Genomic DNA, 17,828 nt, shown 5'->3' with positions numbered 1-17,828 from the left:
CTGGATGCGGGGCCTCGCTGGGACTTACGGACCCTGCCAGCATTGCACACAAAAGAGTAACCAGATCCATTTGCAATTAAACAGCACGCCCTGGTCTCATTGATCACCCCCATTGATTGCCCAGAAGGAAACACAAGCCCACCTGGGGTCAGCTCCAGCTCCCCTCTGCACCAGCCTCCTTACCCCCCATCGCCTTGTCAAATTACTTGTCGATCGTCACGCTGCCCTGCTTTATGCCGGTGACCTGCACGGAGCAGGGGGTTACTGTGTCTGCAGGAGTCCCTAATGGGCTATTACCCAGCACAGGGTGGCTGCCCCTCGGTCACCTGTCACACAGCTCCACTGAAACAGAAACACAGAGCGTGGGGTGGAGCACGCCACGGCAAGGAGCACCGCAGAGCCTGGAAAACCAGCACAAGCCCAGGCTGTGCACAGCGTGGGTGCGCACCTCCGGCAGCACCTCCCTGTCGAGGGGGGTGCAGGGGACTCTCCCTCGTGAGGGACAAGCCTGATTTGCACGGGGATGTGGTGGCCACAGCGTGCTCAGACCTGCACCAGAGGTCCGGGCACCTCCACTCGTCCTGCACCGCACTGCTAGTCCACATGAAGAGGGGGATCAGGTTTATACCAACGTTTAATTTTCTAGGAAACTGAAGCTTTACAAAATCTTACATGAATAAAACATGTCTCTGAGGTATTTTAGAAGAAGAATCGAGAAGAGCCAATAGCTTTGTGGAGGCTGCAACTGCTGCTCTTACCATCAGTGCCCCACAGCACCCTTCTGCCACTGAGAGACAACCTGGACCAGCATCCTGCAGTGAGGGACAGCAGCTGGAAACACTACTGAGAGCTACCAGCTCGGCTTTTGCTACTCCAGAACAGATAAGCAAACTATAAACACGAAGGAAAAAGATGAAATCTTTCAAACATCATTTAAAAGTCTAGGCAATGTAAACTACTACATGCATCTGGAAGGATTTATTTTTCTTTCTTTTTTCCTGATTTACAGTTTGATGGTCCTTTTATCTAGTTTCACATGAACCGAGAAAAGCTGAGATGTGCCTACTCAATCAGTATGAGTTTGTGCTGGCCCATTCAGGATATGTATTATTTTGGTTTTATAGTTTATTTTAAATAAAAAGTATAATTAAAGAAAATAAACCACCCACTTCATAACATTTATACAACGAAGACTTCATTTATTTTATTTACATTTTGGTGGGCAAGGCACAGCATGCAGTAAGCTTTCCGTGATACTTAACAAAGCCGCATTTGAAATTTAAAATCTTTAAGGAAATGAACAAATTCTGCGGAGGAAGGGCAGTTGAGCGAAGAGACTTCTTACATTACCCTAGGTAATTGTGCATATATATGTTTCTGCATGCCTCTCTTTACTCCAAAAACATAGCCATGACTTGTATGCTTTAAATCAAAAAGCAATTTCAGTCTGTAATTCTCAAATAAATAATTAAACACATTTTATCTCCTACAGTATTGCTTCTATTCATTCTAATCCCACTGACAGGAATGCAGCAACATACCCCACATCCTTAAAATAACAAAACAAAACATGAGATACCAACCAGAAGGCCTGGAAATGTTTATAATTCAACTTTTCAACTTGCTTGGCTGCAGCCTGAAGCTACAAAGAAAGCTCTATGCTGGCTCACTTGAAGGAGACAAACCCGGAGATAGCTGCGCAAACCGCACCGCAAACGGTGCAAGCAAAACCTGCCTGCTCGCATGAGGCAGCTCTAACCTGGGGAGGTACACAACACACAATTTGTGCTGAAGGTAATAAATTATCCACTTTTGCAATCTAACTGAATTTTACGAAGTTAACCAGACAGTGTGGTTGAGGTGAATGGTCCCTCTGACTTGTCCATCGTATTTTCACAGACAGCTTCTATGGCTAGGGATGGTTATACCCTGGTAAACACACGCAACATCCCTAACGGGAGACAGGGAGTATTCCCATTCCCAAAGAGAAGGCGGACAGCTTTCCAGAGCCTGCAAAATCGGAAAACTGCAAGACTGAAAGACAACATTTATTGCACTATTTTCTGTGTTCGGTGTTGTTTTGAAATGTGGCTAACTGGCTGTGACTTGGGTGATTATCCTGGTTACCCACAGTGTCTGAAAGTCAAAGTCCTCCTCCTTCTCAGGCCACTGTGTAATTATATATCTGTGTATGCTAGAAAGCTAATGTTCTTATCCAGGCAGTGACAGAATTAGATAGAACTTGTTGAAAAGAGGATGCTGGGACGGACTCACATGCTGGATTTACAAGTAGGTCAGGGTATCCAGTACTGCCAAACGCCTAAACATTTACAAATCACAAACCATCTTTAAAACGAGATTAAACCCAAAGTATCTGGGCTTCTTCTTGACTGCCTGCTAGCTTTGAAGCACAGAAGAAGCAGAGTTCCAGGCTCTTCTCTGTACCAAGGAAGACTAAAGTCTTGCTTAAGAAATGAAATTAAAGCTTAGATTTCTGTACAATCCTCTGAGGGCCTGGATTTCATGAAAAACACAGAATACTGTAAGAATGCAATAAAATCACAGAAGATGCAACATAGGGAGTAGAGCAGCTGCAGAGTATCCTGAGCACTGTATACATCATAGCGATGTGGTTGCTGTCAAAATAAATGCATTACTTATTTATTATTACAGATGCTGCTGTGGAAGTTTTTGCATGCCTGTAATTATAGCGGACTCTTGTCCAAAGATGCAGCTGGAACTGATCCTCCTCCTCAAGTTCACTGACTGCAGGTAATCACATGCAAGATGGTGACCTCATCAAAATGTAACCAGAACCAAGGGATAAAACTGAGATCAAGAGACAGGATGCACCTCTGCTTTTCCTGCATCTCATACCCCCGCTGTGGACCCCACACAAGAAAGCCGGGAAAATTTACGGTATCTCTCCTGACCTCCATTATTGTAAAATACAGCTAACTGCCTGACTGGGTGCTGTGAGGCTTTTTTGCTCTGTGTCGGTGCGGACCCCCTTGTGATGGAAAGCCCTATATCCTGGCAGTGAGGTAGAGGCCCTGGAGGAGAGTGGGACCCAATTACGGGGGATGCTGTCCCAGCCAGAGGGAGCCTCTGACCCTGACAGCTGGAGAGAGAGGGCCAGGGCGGCAGGACCAGCGGCTGAGCAGAGCACAAGCAGCAGGGCAAGCACAGGAGACACAGGGCTCCTGATTCCCCTGTCAGCACTGAGCAACCATTAAGCTGTGCTGCTGCAAACCTGTGCCAAGCACATTATTTTGAGCTCAGCTGTGTTCAGGTTGTTTTCTGCTTCACTGGGCACTCGCAGGTTCCTCCTGGAGAGCTGACTTGCTGCCCTCCCATCCTGCTCCTGCCCTGCTGCCCCTCCTTTCCCTTCTCACAGTAATAACCATCAGTTTTTAACATCATGTCCTACACTGGAGGTTTTGTAGTTCCAGCTTCTAAAATGATTTAATGTGACAGTTTAGTGCTGAATTAAACAAACAAAAAAAAAAAAAAAGAAAAGAAAAAGAAAAAAAAAAGGAAGAGAAGCAGTAGAGAGAAAAAGGAGAGACAGTCCCCTTAAGGCAACAACATTATGGAGCAGTGATCTCAGAGGAACAAGGGTTCTTCTCTGGTTCACATGTGCTTGTCAGAGCTCAGTGTCGTCTCTGAACAAGAAATCTCTCTTGCTGGCCCAAGGCACAGTTTTGTGGTCAAGAGGACAGAAAATAAAGGGAGGGAACTTCAAAGAACCATAAGCTGCATTAGCCCGCTGGGGCGGGTGGCTGCGGCATATCCCATGGCTGACAATTATGACCTGCATGCCGAGAAAGCTTGCCTCCCTCTTGTCAGAGGGATAAGACACAGGCTGTGAGCTTTACAGCTTTGAGGATGTGTACAGTTCATGATGAAAGATAGCACTTCAAAGCCCTGTGCCTAGAAACCCAGGGAGAAGTGAGAGTGGAGGGTAAGCAATCATTTTTTCCTGGGAGGTGCATATGCGGGGGAAGGATAAGACTTATTTTCACTGTCATTTATTATTGCCATGAAAATGAAGCCTTGCACTGTTTATGGAATCTCTCATTAAAAGCATCTCTTGATAAATCGCTTGATAAACATTCATTAATTAAGTCTCTTAGCACACTTGGCTGACAAGCAGTAGTCTTCATTTTGCAGGAGGGGGAAATCGAGGCATGGAGCTGAGCGAGGCTCCCGCCAGTCTGCAGCAAAGCTGGGTCCCGGCCAGTTGCTCCGTGCCACCAGACAGATGGATTACACAGCTCCCTCCGTGTCCAGCTTCATCTTGATCCAAGGACAGAGCAACATACTTGGCTTCAGCAAACTTCAAAGCCCTTACCCCCTGCTGCCCAGTGCCCCCTGGGCTGCGGGGCAGACACGGCTGTGCAGGTCTGGCTGCTCCACAGTGTCTCAGCTGGGACCTGGGACCTCCCGGCTGCCCCTTCCATCTCACTGGTGTCACCTCCGTACCCAGGGCCTGCCCAGGGCCCGGCTCACCTGCGACGGAGGTTCTCCTTGTCAGGGCCCTCGACTGACGCTAAAGCCATTTAGGAAACACCTACTTCAAGATGCTCATTTCACCCTAACCCACCCAGTGGCCCTGGGTTCAAATGCTGGGGACTCAGCAGGTCGCCTGGGCTACAGCTGCAACATCACTGTGGTAGAAAAAGAGCCACAGCAGGTCCGGGGCAAGGAGAGGTGGCAGAGAGCCCAGCCACCTCCAGCAGCCCCATCGGGGAAGGCCGCTGCAGGAGTGAGCCAACAGTGAGAATGCAATGCTCAAGTCCTTAAAATACAAACTATCCTGCCCCACACACTCTTAAAAATACCATCGCGGCAGGCAGGCAGAGGTCCTTCCAGCGACGTGGGAGTGAACGTCCCTCTCACCTCCTCAGACCCACCGCACATCTGCCCTCCTGTCAGCCCCGTCACTCCCTCTGCCTCACCCACCCACCTGGGGAGAGGGACCAATTCAGCTTTCGCCTGCGCCTCTGCTGCCCTGCACGGCCCTTGCCCTTCAGAAAAAGCAAAGGACTGGCTGGGAGGTTTGTGGGAGAAAGGAGCTGCACGAGAGAGCAAACAGACCTTTATTATTTGCTTATTGATTTATTCACCAGGAGGATGTAACACCCGGCCCTTGGCAGCAAATGCCCTTGTAACTTTGTGCTGCAGTGACAAGTTGGCTAAACAAATGCTTTCTGCATCAGAAAACAAAGACCTGTCAGCAGAGAAGATCAGGGATTCTCTGCTTTTACTTTTAATTATTATTTCCTTAGGTTTTAATCTCCTCTTCTCCTGGAAGCTCAAAGTGCCCCATTCAGCCCATCTCGCAGCTGTGACTACTGAGGTCACCCTGGGTCAGGACACCTCTCTCCACTGCATAATAGCGACTGGTCCCCAAAGTGGACATTTACGCCATGCATCTGTTGTTGCAGATGAACTGGTGTGAAAAGGAGGAGCAGCACCACCGCAGCCCCGGCAGGGAGGGGGCAAAGACCAACGTCACCCAGAGAGGCCCAGACAAAGGATGCTGCTCCTCAAGCCTTTTGTGGAGCTGTGAAATATGGTCAAAGGTTACGTTTTACAGCTGTTCCAGCCTCAAATAAGCGAAACCTGTCTATCTTAATACTTAATTGCACTGCTAAGCTGCTGATAAACTACGGCATAAAACAAATACACAGGGCCAAACACATCCCCAGGGAAAGTTTGTGGGCACAGGGGGAGTTGCACCAGACAATGAATCCACTTTATTGTGTTTTAAAAGCCTGGTTACCTTCAATAAAAGCTGTAGCATGGATGCTGCATGTTTGCTAGTTAATATCTCTCCAAAAAGGCCGCAAGTGTTTACAGAGGAAGGGCACAGTGCAAATGCCCATGGGAGAGGACAAGCACGTGCCGTGCCATGCATGTGCCCACCAGGAAACTGCGCTGAGCTAATCCCCTCCCTGCGCAGCCACCACTGCTCCAGCCCTGGAGAACGTGGCCTTAAATCAAGGCTCTTATCTCGCAAAAGGAATTTAAGCACAACACTTTGAAAGTCACTTTCTCCTGGCCATATGGCATCACCGACAGAGCCTAGCTGTGTCGCGGCGGTGTTCATTTGCATGTGCGAGAGAGAAATCTGGCTCTTGCATCGTGGGAGTGATAACAGGGCAAGGGGTAGAATTAGCACTGTTTGGGTTTCTGCACAAAATCTCACTGAGACAAATTTCTCTCAGCTCTCAACGCAAGTGCCAAAGGCAGAGGTAGCCCGCAGCAGAGCGGGCCTGCCATCAGCCCGTGCTGATCAGCAAAGCTCCACCGGTAAAGGGCCAGGGTAAAAGAAAAGCCCAAGTCAAGAACCACGATCTGAACCCAATGCTTCACAACGCTGGCAATGTCTACACCCACATCAAACCAAACAGGAACACGCTTAATTACATGGATAAAAACAGCAGAACACAAACTTCAAGACAGCAAATTCACAGGCATTCACACATTTAACTTCCTGATAGGGAGGTATTTTGAAAAATCCTGTTGCTGAGCTGCTCTGTGCTACCACGGGGTGGGGGATCTCAGGCTTCAGCACAAGGAGGAGCCAACAAAGCTGCTAACGCTTCAACATAAGCCTCTCCAGCAGATCTATGTGCCACGCATTTATGCTGGATGGCAAGATTTTTGTTTTGCTGAGGCAGTGCCGTATGGGCAATCTGGTTTGCCTTATCAGCAAGCCAAGGCTGGAAGAAGAGAAATGCTCTTCCCCACCATTTGTTTAAACTTCCCTCCTTCCCCCAGATAAAGCTGCATAGTTTTGTAAAAATATCTGCAAATGTAATAACATAATGGGCTTGTCATCGGTTTCCACATTTGGCATTGAAAATCTGCAAAGCTTGGAAGGAAAGAGAATTCCTAATACTTACTGCTGCTACAGAGCCCAGATATAAACTGGGCCTGGATCCAGGTGATGGAGCACACAACCACCAAAACGCCTTTCCATGGCCAGCACCTACTCCTACACAACTGCAAGTTATTCCTTTCTTGGCCCTCTTGAAATAACACAAGAAGGTTATTTCATCACTTCCTATTAATGGGCCTCATCTCCCCTCTTTGGGGTATCCGCCTGTCCCTCGTGTTCATTATTGCTCTGAACCGATTTTATTCTCAGCCCAATGCTGGGCATGCTGCAAAGAGCCACACAACCCGACAATTCATTCAGAGCCACGCCACCAACCTCCTTGCACGATAAAGTGGAACCATTCTCAGTGCAAAGCTTTCCATCATGTTCCACACTGTGCCCTCTCCAAGGCTGTTTCGTCAGTATTTTTGCCCAGTTTCCATCTCCGTGAGATTATCCCCGGGAACACATGGAACTAGAGCAGCCCACTTTTACGGCTGTACTGAGCCCTCGGAGGAGGGCTCGGTGTATTTAGCGATCTGTCACTGTACCTCCCAAGGGGAATCTGGAACGGCGCAGTCTCTTAGCAACACCCGGCACACATCACAGGTAACTCTCAATTAACAGCAACAGCGGGAGCCGAAACCCTGCGACGCGCTGAGCACCTTCCACCTCCTTTTGGAGAACTGAGATGTACAGGCACAAACGCTCTGTGCGCGCTGGCAGCAGAGGGATGTGCCAGCCCTCGTAAGGATAACACAGATAACACTGAAATATTGATTTGTTTAAAAGAAATGAGGATTTGATTATATCAGAGGGAAGAGCATATCCCCTACAGTAAAGGCTGACTTCTCCTTTGTCAGTAATCCCTCCCTCTAAGACATTTGTAACCGGTAGGGAAGAAGTCCCACCCCACACCGAGACAATGAAGCTCTAAATTTTAGCTTAATCATCACAAGCCTGTAAAGTTGATCTTTATGACAATGTGTGTGGCAAAATCAAAGGCGCTGGCAAAACCAATGTCCTCCTATTCGCATGATACGGATTCACAGCTCAAATCTCTTGCTCTAAGATCAGGGAAGTGTTTCTCCAGATCACTTACCTTTATTTGCTGCAGGGGAGAACAGCTTCTCAGAGCCTACAGAAGCCTGAAAAAGAAGGAGAAAAAGAGCGTGAGTAATACTAAAGGAGAATTTAGGAAGGTTTGCTGACAAAAACACAGCTCATAAAACAAGTCGGCTATCTGTAGACCTGCTATTACACACGGCACCTGGAGGGTGCAATGTTGTGCCATTACAGAACAAGCATGCATCCTAAGGAGATGAAAGCAAAGCGTACACAAGTCCTGTCCTGATCTCACCCTCTATATCCTCCTGTCTCGTTTATTTAGGCAGCCATGCAATGCACAGCTATTTTATCCATGATTCCTCATATAAAAACAAAACCGGTGAAACTGCTATCAAGCTGAAGAAAACAAAAATAGAACCAAAAACATTTCAAAGCCTCTCTCGTTGAAAATAAGCTCATTTCTTGCTGAACATGCAAAATGTAATTTGTGTATTGGAAACACAAGTTGCAACTGAACACATCCGTATGAACGAGGGTGTTATTTAATATTATGCCAAATGATAGGTACATGCTGCTATGCACTTAGTTGAGTATGAAATAAAATGACTTCCTCTTGGAAGAAGCCCGTCTCCTTGCAAACTGGGTTGCACTATGCTGTTTGAACTCCACGGCAGTGTATTTGTGCTCCTCACAGCTCTGGGAAATAGTTAAAGAAATCCAATTAACCTAAACCTTGTAAACAGCTTCATGATAATCAGGGTCACTGGGTTACAGAGAAGATGATAATGACAGACAGGGAAAAAAACTCCATTCATCGTAAATAAAGCTTTTATGAGTTAATTTGATAGCTTCCTTCCCTCCCCCAACTGATATCAAACAGTCAACCTATTTCAGCATAAGCTTTTCCTCTTCGCTATCTGATTAAATAGCAAGTAGCCTCTCCAGAATCAAAGCTGGTCTGGGAGCAGGGAGCACGATCAACATTACTACCATCTACAAGATAGCTGAAAATATCATCGACGTTTTGGCACTGACTGCTACATGAATAAAATGGGGTGAAGTACAAAGCTGAAGAGCAAAAGATACTGAAAGTGAAAAAAGACTTTCTCCCCTGGCTCTGCTTTAAAAACAATGCATTAATTCAACACCTGGCTGAACTAAGTTGATTTTCTTTTTTATTTTATTTATTTTATTCTAAGGTGCCTTGGGAGATTTGCATGATAAAGAGCACTGTGAATTGTACTACGTTGTTATATATTTTAAATGACGACTCAGAAGGAAAAAAACAAACAGTAAAATGCAAGAAGATCTGCATGAGATACAGTAAGAAGCAAGAAAGAGTGATCTCTTAATGTTATTTCTAAGGAAAGTGGCACTGCAAGCACTGAATGTCTTACTTAATGCAAATGCATAAAAAAGAGAGGGAAAACAACATGAAAAATACGTTGAGGCTGAGACACATAAGAAAGAAATTCTGAATCATGTCCACGACAAAGCTGCAGGTGTAGCTGTGGCATGTATGGTCATTACACAGCTCAGCAAAAGGATCCTAAAATCTTAGGGAAAATCAGTTACCTGCACGATCCCTTCACTGCATGGATTAAAGAGAGGAAGAACCAGGATTAAACAAGGTTTTGCCTAGGCTGGTTTGCAAAGACAGTGTAACAGCGTCACACAGCAGCAACAACAGTGGTGCATAAAACGTTTGACAGCCAACTCCAAATTTACAACCCATTGTTAAGAGATTTTTCACTTGTAATCAACACAAAGTCACCACGGATGCAGAACACATCTGCAGGCTCTGGAGCTCACCCATACTAACAGCTTACACAAAGCCAGGACCTAGCCTCCAAGCACCGCACAAGCATTAGGACATGTGGCAGGTGGATCAGTAAGATTCCCCCATTCTATAGGCAACGAAACTTGGGCGTGCCTTGCGCTAAAGCCCAAGCAGTAACTCGGCAGCTGAGCCACAAATCCTAAGTGCCAGTTCCTGACGCGGGCGTGCAGCCCACCAGAGGAGCCCGGTGGGCAGAGGCCGCTCGCGAGAGCCGCCTTTCCTGGGTGCTGTGCGGGGCAAGCTGCCGCCCGCACCCCACCTGCTCCGGGAAGGGGGGTCCCACTGGCACTGCTCCCCACCGCCAGCTCACTCGTCTGGGCAGCTCCGTACCGAGGGTCTAACACAGACTGGCACTGCTTCACCGTGAGCTAAAGACCGCAGCGCTACACGTCCAGACTATAGAAAAACAATGTTTAAGGAAGTCAAGCAAGAAAATTCAGTTTTAAAGGAAAATAAAACACAGGGATTATTGCTCAGTCTTCCGATACCAGTATGTGGCACCGCCTTCAACAAGCAGAGTCAACATTTACAGAGCAGTGTTTTCAACATCACAGCCACAGTTTACAGACACAAACCTTCACACCTAGAGTTTACAGTAACTTTTGCTCTCACTTCTGATGATTTCTAGCTCCAGATCTGAGCAGTTTTTGGCATGAGCACCATTCTGAAACAGTGAACGCCTGTGCTATAGGATATTCTGCGAGCTGCTGTAAAGGCAGGAGGGAAGCTGGGGGAGGAAGAGCCTGAATACATCATTCAATTCCATCAGTCACCCTTTAAAGGAAGCATACAATAAAACCTATGTGTCTGAGGGAGCCCACTAATGAGTGAAAAAATCCAGCAAACCAACGCATCTGCTAAAACAAGTCCCCTCCCAAATTTTCTGCTGTTTCAAGCAAATCATTTGCATATGTTTAAGAAGGGATTAAAAAAAAAAAAAAAAAAAAAAAAAAAAGGTGGAATTCTTCCCCTGTGAGCAAAACCAGGCATTTGGATTCCTTTATGTGGAAAGGTTCAAGCCATCCCAGGAAATCACACTTCTTTTAATTACGAAATGAAATGAGAAATTTCCCCCCCCCCCCCCCCCTCCCCCATTGCCTCCTGTCTCCATCCAAAGGGCCACCTCAGGGACAAGGGCAGCTGGCACAGCTCCGTGCACCCCTCAAGCCTTTCACTGCCCCCGAACTCCTTCGCGTTGCTGCACAGGGCAGAGCCACCCCCAGCCCGAAGCCCACGGCCACCTCTGGCCTTCCCTGTGCATCTCTGCCCACCTCCCCCAGCACCGCGGCAGAGCCCCGGGCAGGCACGTTGTCATAAAGCTGCTGCCTGCACAGTCCCACAGCCCCAGTCACAACCTCCGCTTTTAAGCCTACCTCACATCTGTCCCCAAAGCAAGAAACACACAAATGCTTTCAGAGCACAGCAGTTTCTGAGGTAGCCTCTCCCTGCCGAAACTTTTAAGGCCCAGCACCCTTCTGCCGACACACTAAGCTCTGCAGCAAGCCTTGCAGGTCCCCCTTTGTGCTTTATTCAACTAAATTAGCAATCCTCTGTCCCATTTTGATTTTCTTTCTTTTCTGCATCAGATCTAAGGGGAGAACGTTCCCACCCAGTTCTGTGACAGTTTGAAACCAGGCTGAATACAGTGCGGAGAAAAACCACCTTTCTACCTTATTCTGCTTTGCCTCATCCTTCCTCCCCTTGAACCCAGCACATATATAAACACTGATTCAATTTTCAGCACTAAAAGCTTAGCGAAGGCAGCTTTTTCCTCAGAACGCAAGGTGGTAACCACAAAGGGTGTCACACAGCCTCGCCTCGAAGGTGAACAGCCAGGCATAATGAAGTCCAAGCCTCATCCATCCTGGTTCCCACTAACCCAAGGCAGCTGAAAGGTGTAAGAGCTCTCACAGATTAATAATTTAATGATTATATATAACAGAACAACATCATCTGACAGAGACAGCATTATAAACTATGTCAAGCCTCACAGTAATTGCTTCCCCCCCTTTCTCTGTAGCCTATAAAATGGCTAACAGGGAATAAAACTGTTCCTTATCACCAACAGCAGAGGCTCTGCAGATCTTCACTCAGTCTCCTGGAGCACCGAACACCAGATCCAAACTGATACTTCAGGTGTCTGATCACAAGACACTGGGAAATTGCTAATAAGGCTGCTGTTCTGGTTCACAAGGAGCACAAGCATGTGGTGTTAGGGACCCGGTACGCATGTTTTTGCACGGTGCAAAAGCTGAGCATTCCCTCCAAATCTGGGTCCAGTACAGTAGGCACAAAAGGACGCAGCAAAACATAGTTTACATTTTATTTCTGGATGCCTGCCTATCTTTTAGACAGCCAAGAGCCAGTCTCAAGAGACTGTTTTCACACTGTTACTGAACTTAGCAACCATTAAAAAGCTCACAAGAAAACCCTTCTCCAGATTTTCAAACTACAAGTGTTGAATATGCCTAGATAAACTTTCAGCATAAAGCACAGACACTACCTGAACATTCTGGATCAATTTTCATTCTTCCCTTTGATCTGTTTCCCCTGCTTTTACCCACCACTCCGATGCCACTTGATCGCTTGTCTAGTGGAGAACTTCAGCACGTCAGTATTGCTTTACTAGCTTCCAGTTGATTCTGTAAGTCATTCATGCCAGACCCCTTCGTTCAGTAACATGAGAACAGTAACTAAAACAGGAAGGTATTGTTTGGCTTGTGATTCTTCTATAGGAAATGGAAATTGATACATATGAAAAGGTACAAGGGGAGCCTAGACATCACACACATGCACACAAAAAACAAACTAAAATTCACCCTTAAGACCAAGAAAGTATTCAAAAATATAGAAGCAACCCATGGGTAACACTGCCTGCATTGTGAGGGGACGTTCCAAGGGAACCTATGGTCTCTTCAGAATGAGGATTATTTTTGGAGGGCAATCACAGCTCAGTTAAGATGACAAAACAAAATCAGTCATTTCATGCACCACCATCACAGGAAAAAAAAGCTGGAGTAAGACATACACGAACTGCCTTTTTGTGACACCTTCTAGGAAAAGCCAGCATCGCGGTACACAGCTGGCTGGGACACAGCACAACCCAGCTGTGTAAGGGATTAAGCAAGAGGGAACAGGATACACACTGGACTTCTACAAATGCACATTGCATTCTGTGATTATCTTCATATGGAATTTACAGGCTGGTCCTTCAAGAGGGCTCAGCACTCCACAGCTGCCCCTGGGGCACCGACCTGACCGGAGCTACCGCCTATGGAGCATTTCTGAAAATCCATTTAGATACTTGAAAGGTGACGAGGTGGTTCTGAAAAATTTGGTTCCAGCTGATGGTCAGGATCACTCACGAACTTCTGCCTGTCAGTGTCCAATGCAAATAAGAACTAATAAATAATATTCCCCAAGGAAGAATGAATGCCAGACAGATCTCCAGCAACAATCTTAAAAGTTTAGCTGTGCCTTTAGCTACGCTGTAACACATCACAGCTAAACATGCAGAACAAACACCCTGAACAGGCACTCCTTACTGAAATGGCAATGCCTTAAATGCCCCAGATAACTTCTAGCTCAATTTTGATCCAAGGCCATCTCTGGGAGGTACTGATGCATCCTCTCTATCTTGCATGGAAGTTCACTCTACAGAAGGTCCACTAGAAACAAAATGCTTCTGGGATGGTACTTCCATACAACAGCACGCTCGCTCGTTTAGGTTCACACCTTGCATTCGTTTAGCACATGCATATTCAGTACTGTGACAGTCCTGGAAGGGGCCTTTCACAGTGCACTGCTCTCTTCGTCACTTTTTCTTCCAAGAACGCTTATTTCTCTCAGCAGTTTATATAACCATGACTATTTTTTGCAACAGCCCCTTTGAGAAGCTAGCACAAGTCCGGGAACAAAGAATTAAATTAGGCCATAGAGAGCTTAGAACCAGAGATCACTGGTCCCAGTTCACCATTGAATTAAACTGAATTTACATGACGGCAAACGGAAAGGAAGGCAGAGCGGGTGACGACTGGAAGGCACCGAAGGAAATGCTGTATACAGTCTGATGCAGTTAGCGCAGGGCAATGAGGAGCCAAGCTTCTCTGCAAGTTTGACATTATGGTTTTGTTTTGGACCATCTCCTTTGGCAGCATGGTGACAAGCTCAAAGTAACACCATTTTGAACCCAGAGCATGTTCCTCATTGCTTTACAACCATTTTGGGAGAGACTAAACTAGTTTAGATTAAGCAGCAACTGTAATTCTTAAACATATGCTGCTGTGCTCTGCTGGCTTATTGCACAGATGTGCCTCTCACTGTGACAAAGGGTGACCTAATGCTCCGAAAGCAGCGGGATGCCTGACCTACAGCATGTCTGCTATCAGAGCCCCAGGGCACAGGCTGGCTAACTCGACTTCCCTCTCTTCTCACACCACCCCTCCAGCCCCTGGAGAATGGCTACAGCCCAGAGTTCTCCCCTTCCTATCCCCTCCATTAGCCATGCTTTATGATTCATCTTCCTCTGAGCAGTTGCTGTCTCCCAAAGGAAAAGATCAAACTCCCTCTCCTTCCCAGCTCAGCTCCAATAAATAAACAAACACATGCACTGAGAAAAAAATTAGTAAAGGAGGAGAAGGGAGGAAGCTGGGGAGTTCCAGGGCCTCACCAAGGCTGGTCATACAGCTGCAAAAGGTCCCTCAGCTGTTTGCAGAGACACTGATCACAAAAGAAGACTTCCAGCTGTCCCTCATTAAACCCAGCCAAAATACTTGCTCGATGTTATTGTGTCTGCATGTCCCAATTTAAATTAAGGTGCACTTGATCCTTACCTGGGTATCCTCCTCCCTCAAACCTCAGTTCCCAAACTACTACTAAACCCTACCTTGAGTGTACACTCCTGGCCATTTTCCAGTCTAGCCAGCACTGGTTTCCCCTTTGCTACATGTTCGTACACTCCACATCCTGGCTTATTCCAACCAAGCAAGTGCCAGTGCCAGTTCCAGTCAGCAGGAAAAAAAAAAAAAAGCAGAATGTGAAGTCCACATTCCTGTTCTTTCTCATACTGGATTGTTTTCACTTCTGTGTTCACGGACAGCACCACCAGCATAGCTTCTGGGAGGGCTGGTCGGAGCGGCATCCAGCGGGCAGTCCGCTCCCCGTGTCACCGATCAGGCTGCACCTCTTGCCACAGGTCAGAGGCAGCAACGTGCCCACCATAAGGGCAACTGATACATGCCCCAGTCAGCGAAAAACAATTCTCCACGATATGCTTATAAAAGGGCTTTATGCGATCTGTTTTTACACACCTCAAACCTCAGAGATCTCATGTCTTTTCCCGAGAGCCAATCCCCCTGCTGAACAGGCAGGCTTTTCAGCCTGGACTTCCACATTTTAAATTTTTCCATTACCAGACGTTGACTTAGGCAACCACAGACTTGATTACCGATTTAGCTTTTGCTACAAATGCAGGAGAAAACCTGCCTATGAGTAGGAAAGGTTGGGAAAGCTACGTAACATACTGCTACAGTAGTTTGTATTATTGTCATTACAGCTTGGAACTATCTAGCCAGACTATCTATTTGGCTGGGATACAGTTTTTTATTTGCACTAAATCAAATGGAATGGCGAGTTCTCTTTGCAGAACTACCTAAAACTTCTTATAATTCAAAGGCTGCATTGTAGGAAGAGTGATGGGGGAGAGCAGGGACTGTGCTGCAAATGACAGGTGGCAGACTGTTGTTTGGTACCTACCAAATTACTCTGCTGCTCCCAGGGCTGCCTTGGCATTTCATTATCCCAACTCTCTCCTGGAAGGATGCGGACATAAATTCACACCTCATGTCCTGGTTTCCGTCAAACTGAGTAAGAGTGCAAATGCTGGCACCAACTGGGAATGCCAAGCAGGGCTTGGCACGCTAGAACAAACTCTCAGCTGTGGTCTTTGCCAGCTACCTGCATTTATCATTGTAATGGCCTGCCAGACAGGACTTGGCAACTGACAGAGGAGGGCGGGCGGAGGAGGGCCAGGCTCTGCACTGCCAAGCAATTCATTCCTGTAGCTCCTGCCATCACTGTACCAGCAGGGCAACCTTCATTTTTTTTTTTATCTTTTAACCAATTACATGTCACCCAAATCCCACCTGCAGCCTTCTCCAACACAAATGGCTATAAATCACAGTTCAGAGACCGGGAGGGTTTTGCAAGACATTTGATTTCATAAAAAGGTCACTGTCCGTCTGAGAATTGCTGCAGTTCAAAAGCATACTGAATAACAACCTGCATTGGCAGACAGGGTAGGAACTGCTCCCATGGTCTGTTGTGTGTTGTCAGAAAATATTAGAACAATTAGGGAGGCCAACGATGGCAGAATCATAGGATTCAGCTGAACCAAAGAGCTGATACAAATTCAGCGAAGTATCTCCTCCACTCAATTTTTGAAGAAAACATAATCGATTCAATAAAAAAGGGTAAATTGCATGAACACAATAAAAACATTTGATATAACCCCCTTGAACAGATAAGCGGAATACATGCCTGTCACCACTGCAGCCTGCTCCAATCTGCCTAGGTATTTCAAAGCTTAACACCACACTTTGCTACTTCTCGGACAACTGCAATACTCTGTGGTCTCAGACCACTCAGAATGGTCTGCTGTTTAGGGGAAATGCTATCTTCTCATCTTTAATCCGTACGCTGGCTATGTAGTGAACACTGTATAGCACTTTATGTGAACCACATCACTCAGCAAACCATTGGGGACACTCAAAAACCATGTGACACTGGTGCTGTTCTGGACACCCTCTGCATCCATCCCTTTTTTTGCGAGTGACATGTCCTGCCAGACAGCCCTCCAACAAACCAGCATCAAATTCCCTGAAAAGGGTCAGGCTAACTGCAATAAATACATCACATCCAGAGAAGACTCCGTCGTCCTGTCCTGGATCCTGACACATGGACATCCCTCTACCAGAAATCCCCAGCTGGGGATGCAATCCTGACAGGGCCCCTTCCTGGGCTGGGGGTCAGGGAGCTTATCAGGAAGGCGGCTCTTGTCCGCTGCTATTGAAACTCGCTGTATTACCCGCAGCAACCTCAAAGGAGTGCCTCTGCAGAAGGCTCTTTTGTTGTTGTTGTTTCTAATTCACTGCTCCAAAATATTTCTTGGCTGCGTCCCAGGGCTGAAGCCTTATCTGCCCATCCCCCCGGCAGACACACAGCAGCTGCGGAGGCTTATCACGGCTGCCTGTCCACTGAGTTTACAAATTAACACCCTATCGAGGCTGCACGAGGGCTGATTAATCAGAGAGAGGCAGTCTGAGGGCCTTTATCACCGTAAGCGGCTGCTGGGAGAGAAGTCACAAATCTCTCCGGAGGCCGGAGATGCCTTACAAATGAAAGAGCAGGAGGCCAGAGAGGAGGAGGGCACAGTGGTACGGGAGGCAGATATTTTAGAGATAGCGGTGGTGGAGGTAATGGAGCAGTGGGAGGGGGTGAGCTGCAGGCAAACGCCAGTACATTATGACAGCTAAAAAAAAAGATAATTAACAGCCTATACCTCATGATTCTAGCTTTCCCTCCCCGGGCTATAATTTAGCCTATTGCTCCTTTGCTCCAGAGGACAATAAACATTTATTATGTTAAACACATAACTGTGCTGCACAAAAGCACCGTTCTTTCCCAGGTCCACTCCTTTCACAGCTGTGCAATCCAGGAGGAGGATGGGGCTTCTCAAGTGAGCTCCCCTTTTATGAGGAAAATGACTCCGTTTGGACACAAAACACATCCCTGCCTTCCCTCAAAGCTGCAGTGTGCGGGATGCATTCACACTGAAGGTGAGGGCAAATCCCAGGCAAACCCCAAGGTACCGAGTGCTCCTTAGATGGGTCCGCTGGCCCACCAGCATCTGATACCCAGCGTAAGGATGCGCCTGGATGTGGGAGCATCAGCAGGCTGGAACAGCTCCTGCTGTAACTGCAGAGATCATGTGGTTCAGGCAGGCTTCACCACCTAAGGAGCATCTCCTCTTTT

The 17,828-nt window shown here is 47.0% G+C and overlaps 1 protein-coding gene across 20 annotated transcripts in view; it reads right to left on the bottom strand.

Annotated features, from left to right (window-relative positions):
* Positions 1-17,828, bottom strand: part of FBRSL1 (fibrosin like 1) — a 547,777-nt gene that overhangs the window by 51,554 nt on the left and 478,395 nt on the right. For all 20 annotated transcript variants that reach the window (XM_080373488.1, XM_080373505.1, XM_080373495.1 and 17 more), the window contains one exon: positions 7,992-8,037. In XM_080373488.1, coding sequence (XP_080229614.1) covers positions 7,992-8,037 — 46 coding nt within the window. The remainder of the gene's footprint in view (positions 1-7,991; positions 8,038-17,828) is intronic.

This window comes from Falco punctatus (assembly GCF_963210335.1).
Source record: "Falco punctatus genome assembly, chromosome: 1".
Lineage (NCBI taxonomy): Eukaryota > Metazoa > Chordata > Aves > Falconiformes > Falconidae > Falco > Falco punctatus.
This window is presented reverse-complemented; position numbering and strand designations above follow the sequence as displayed.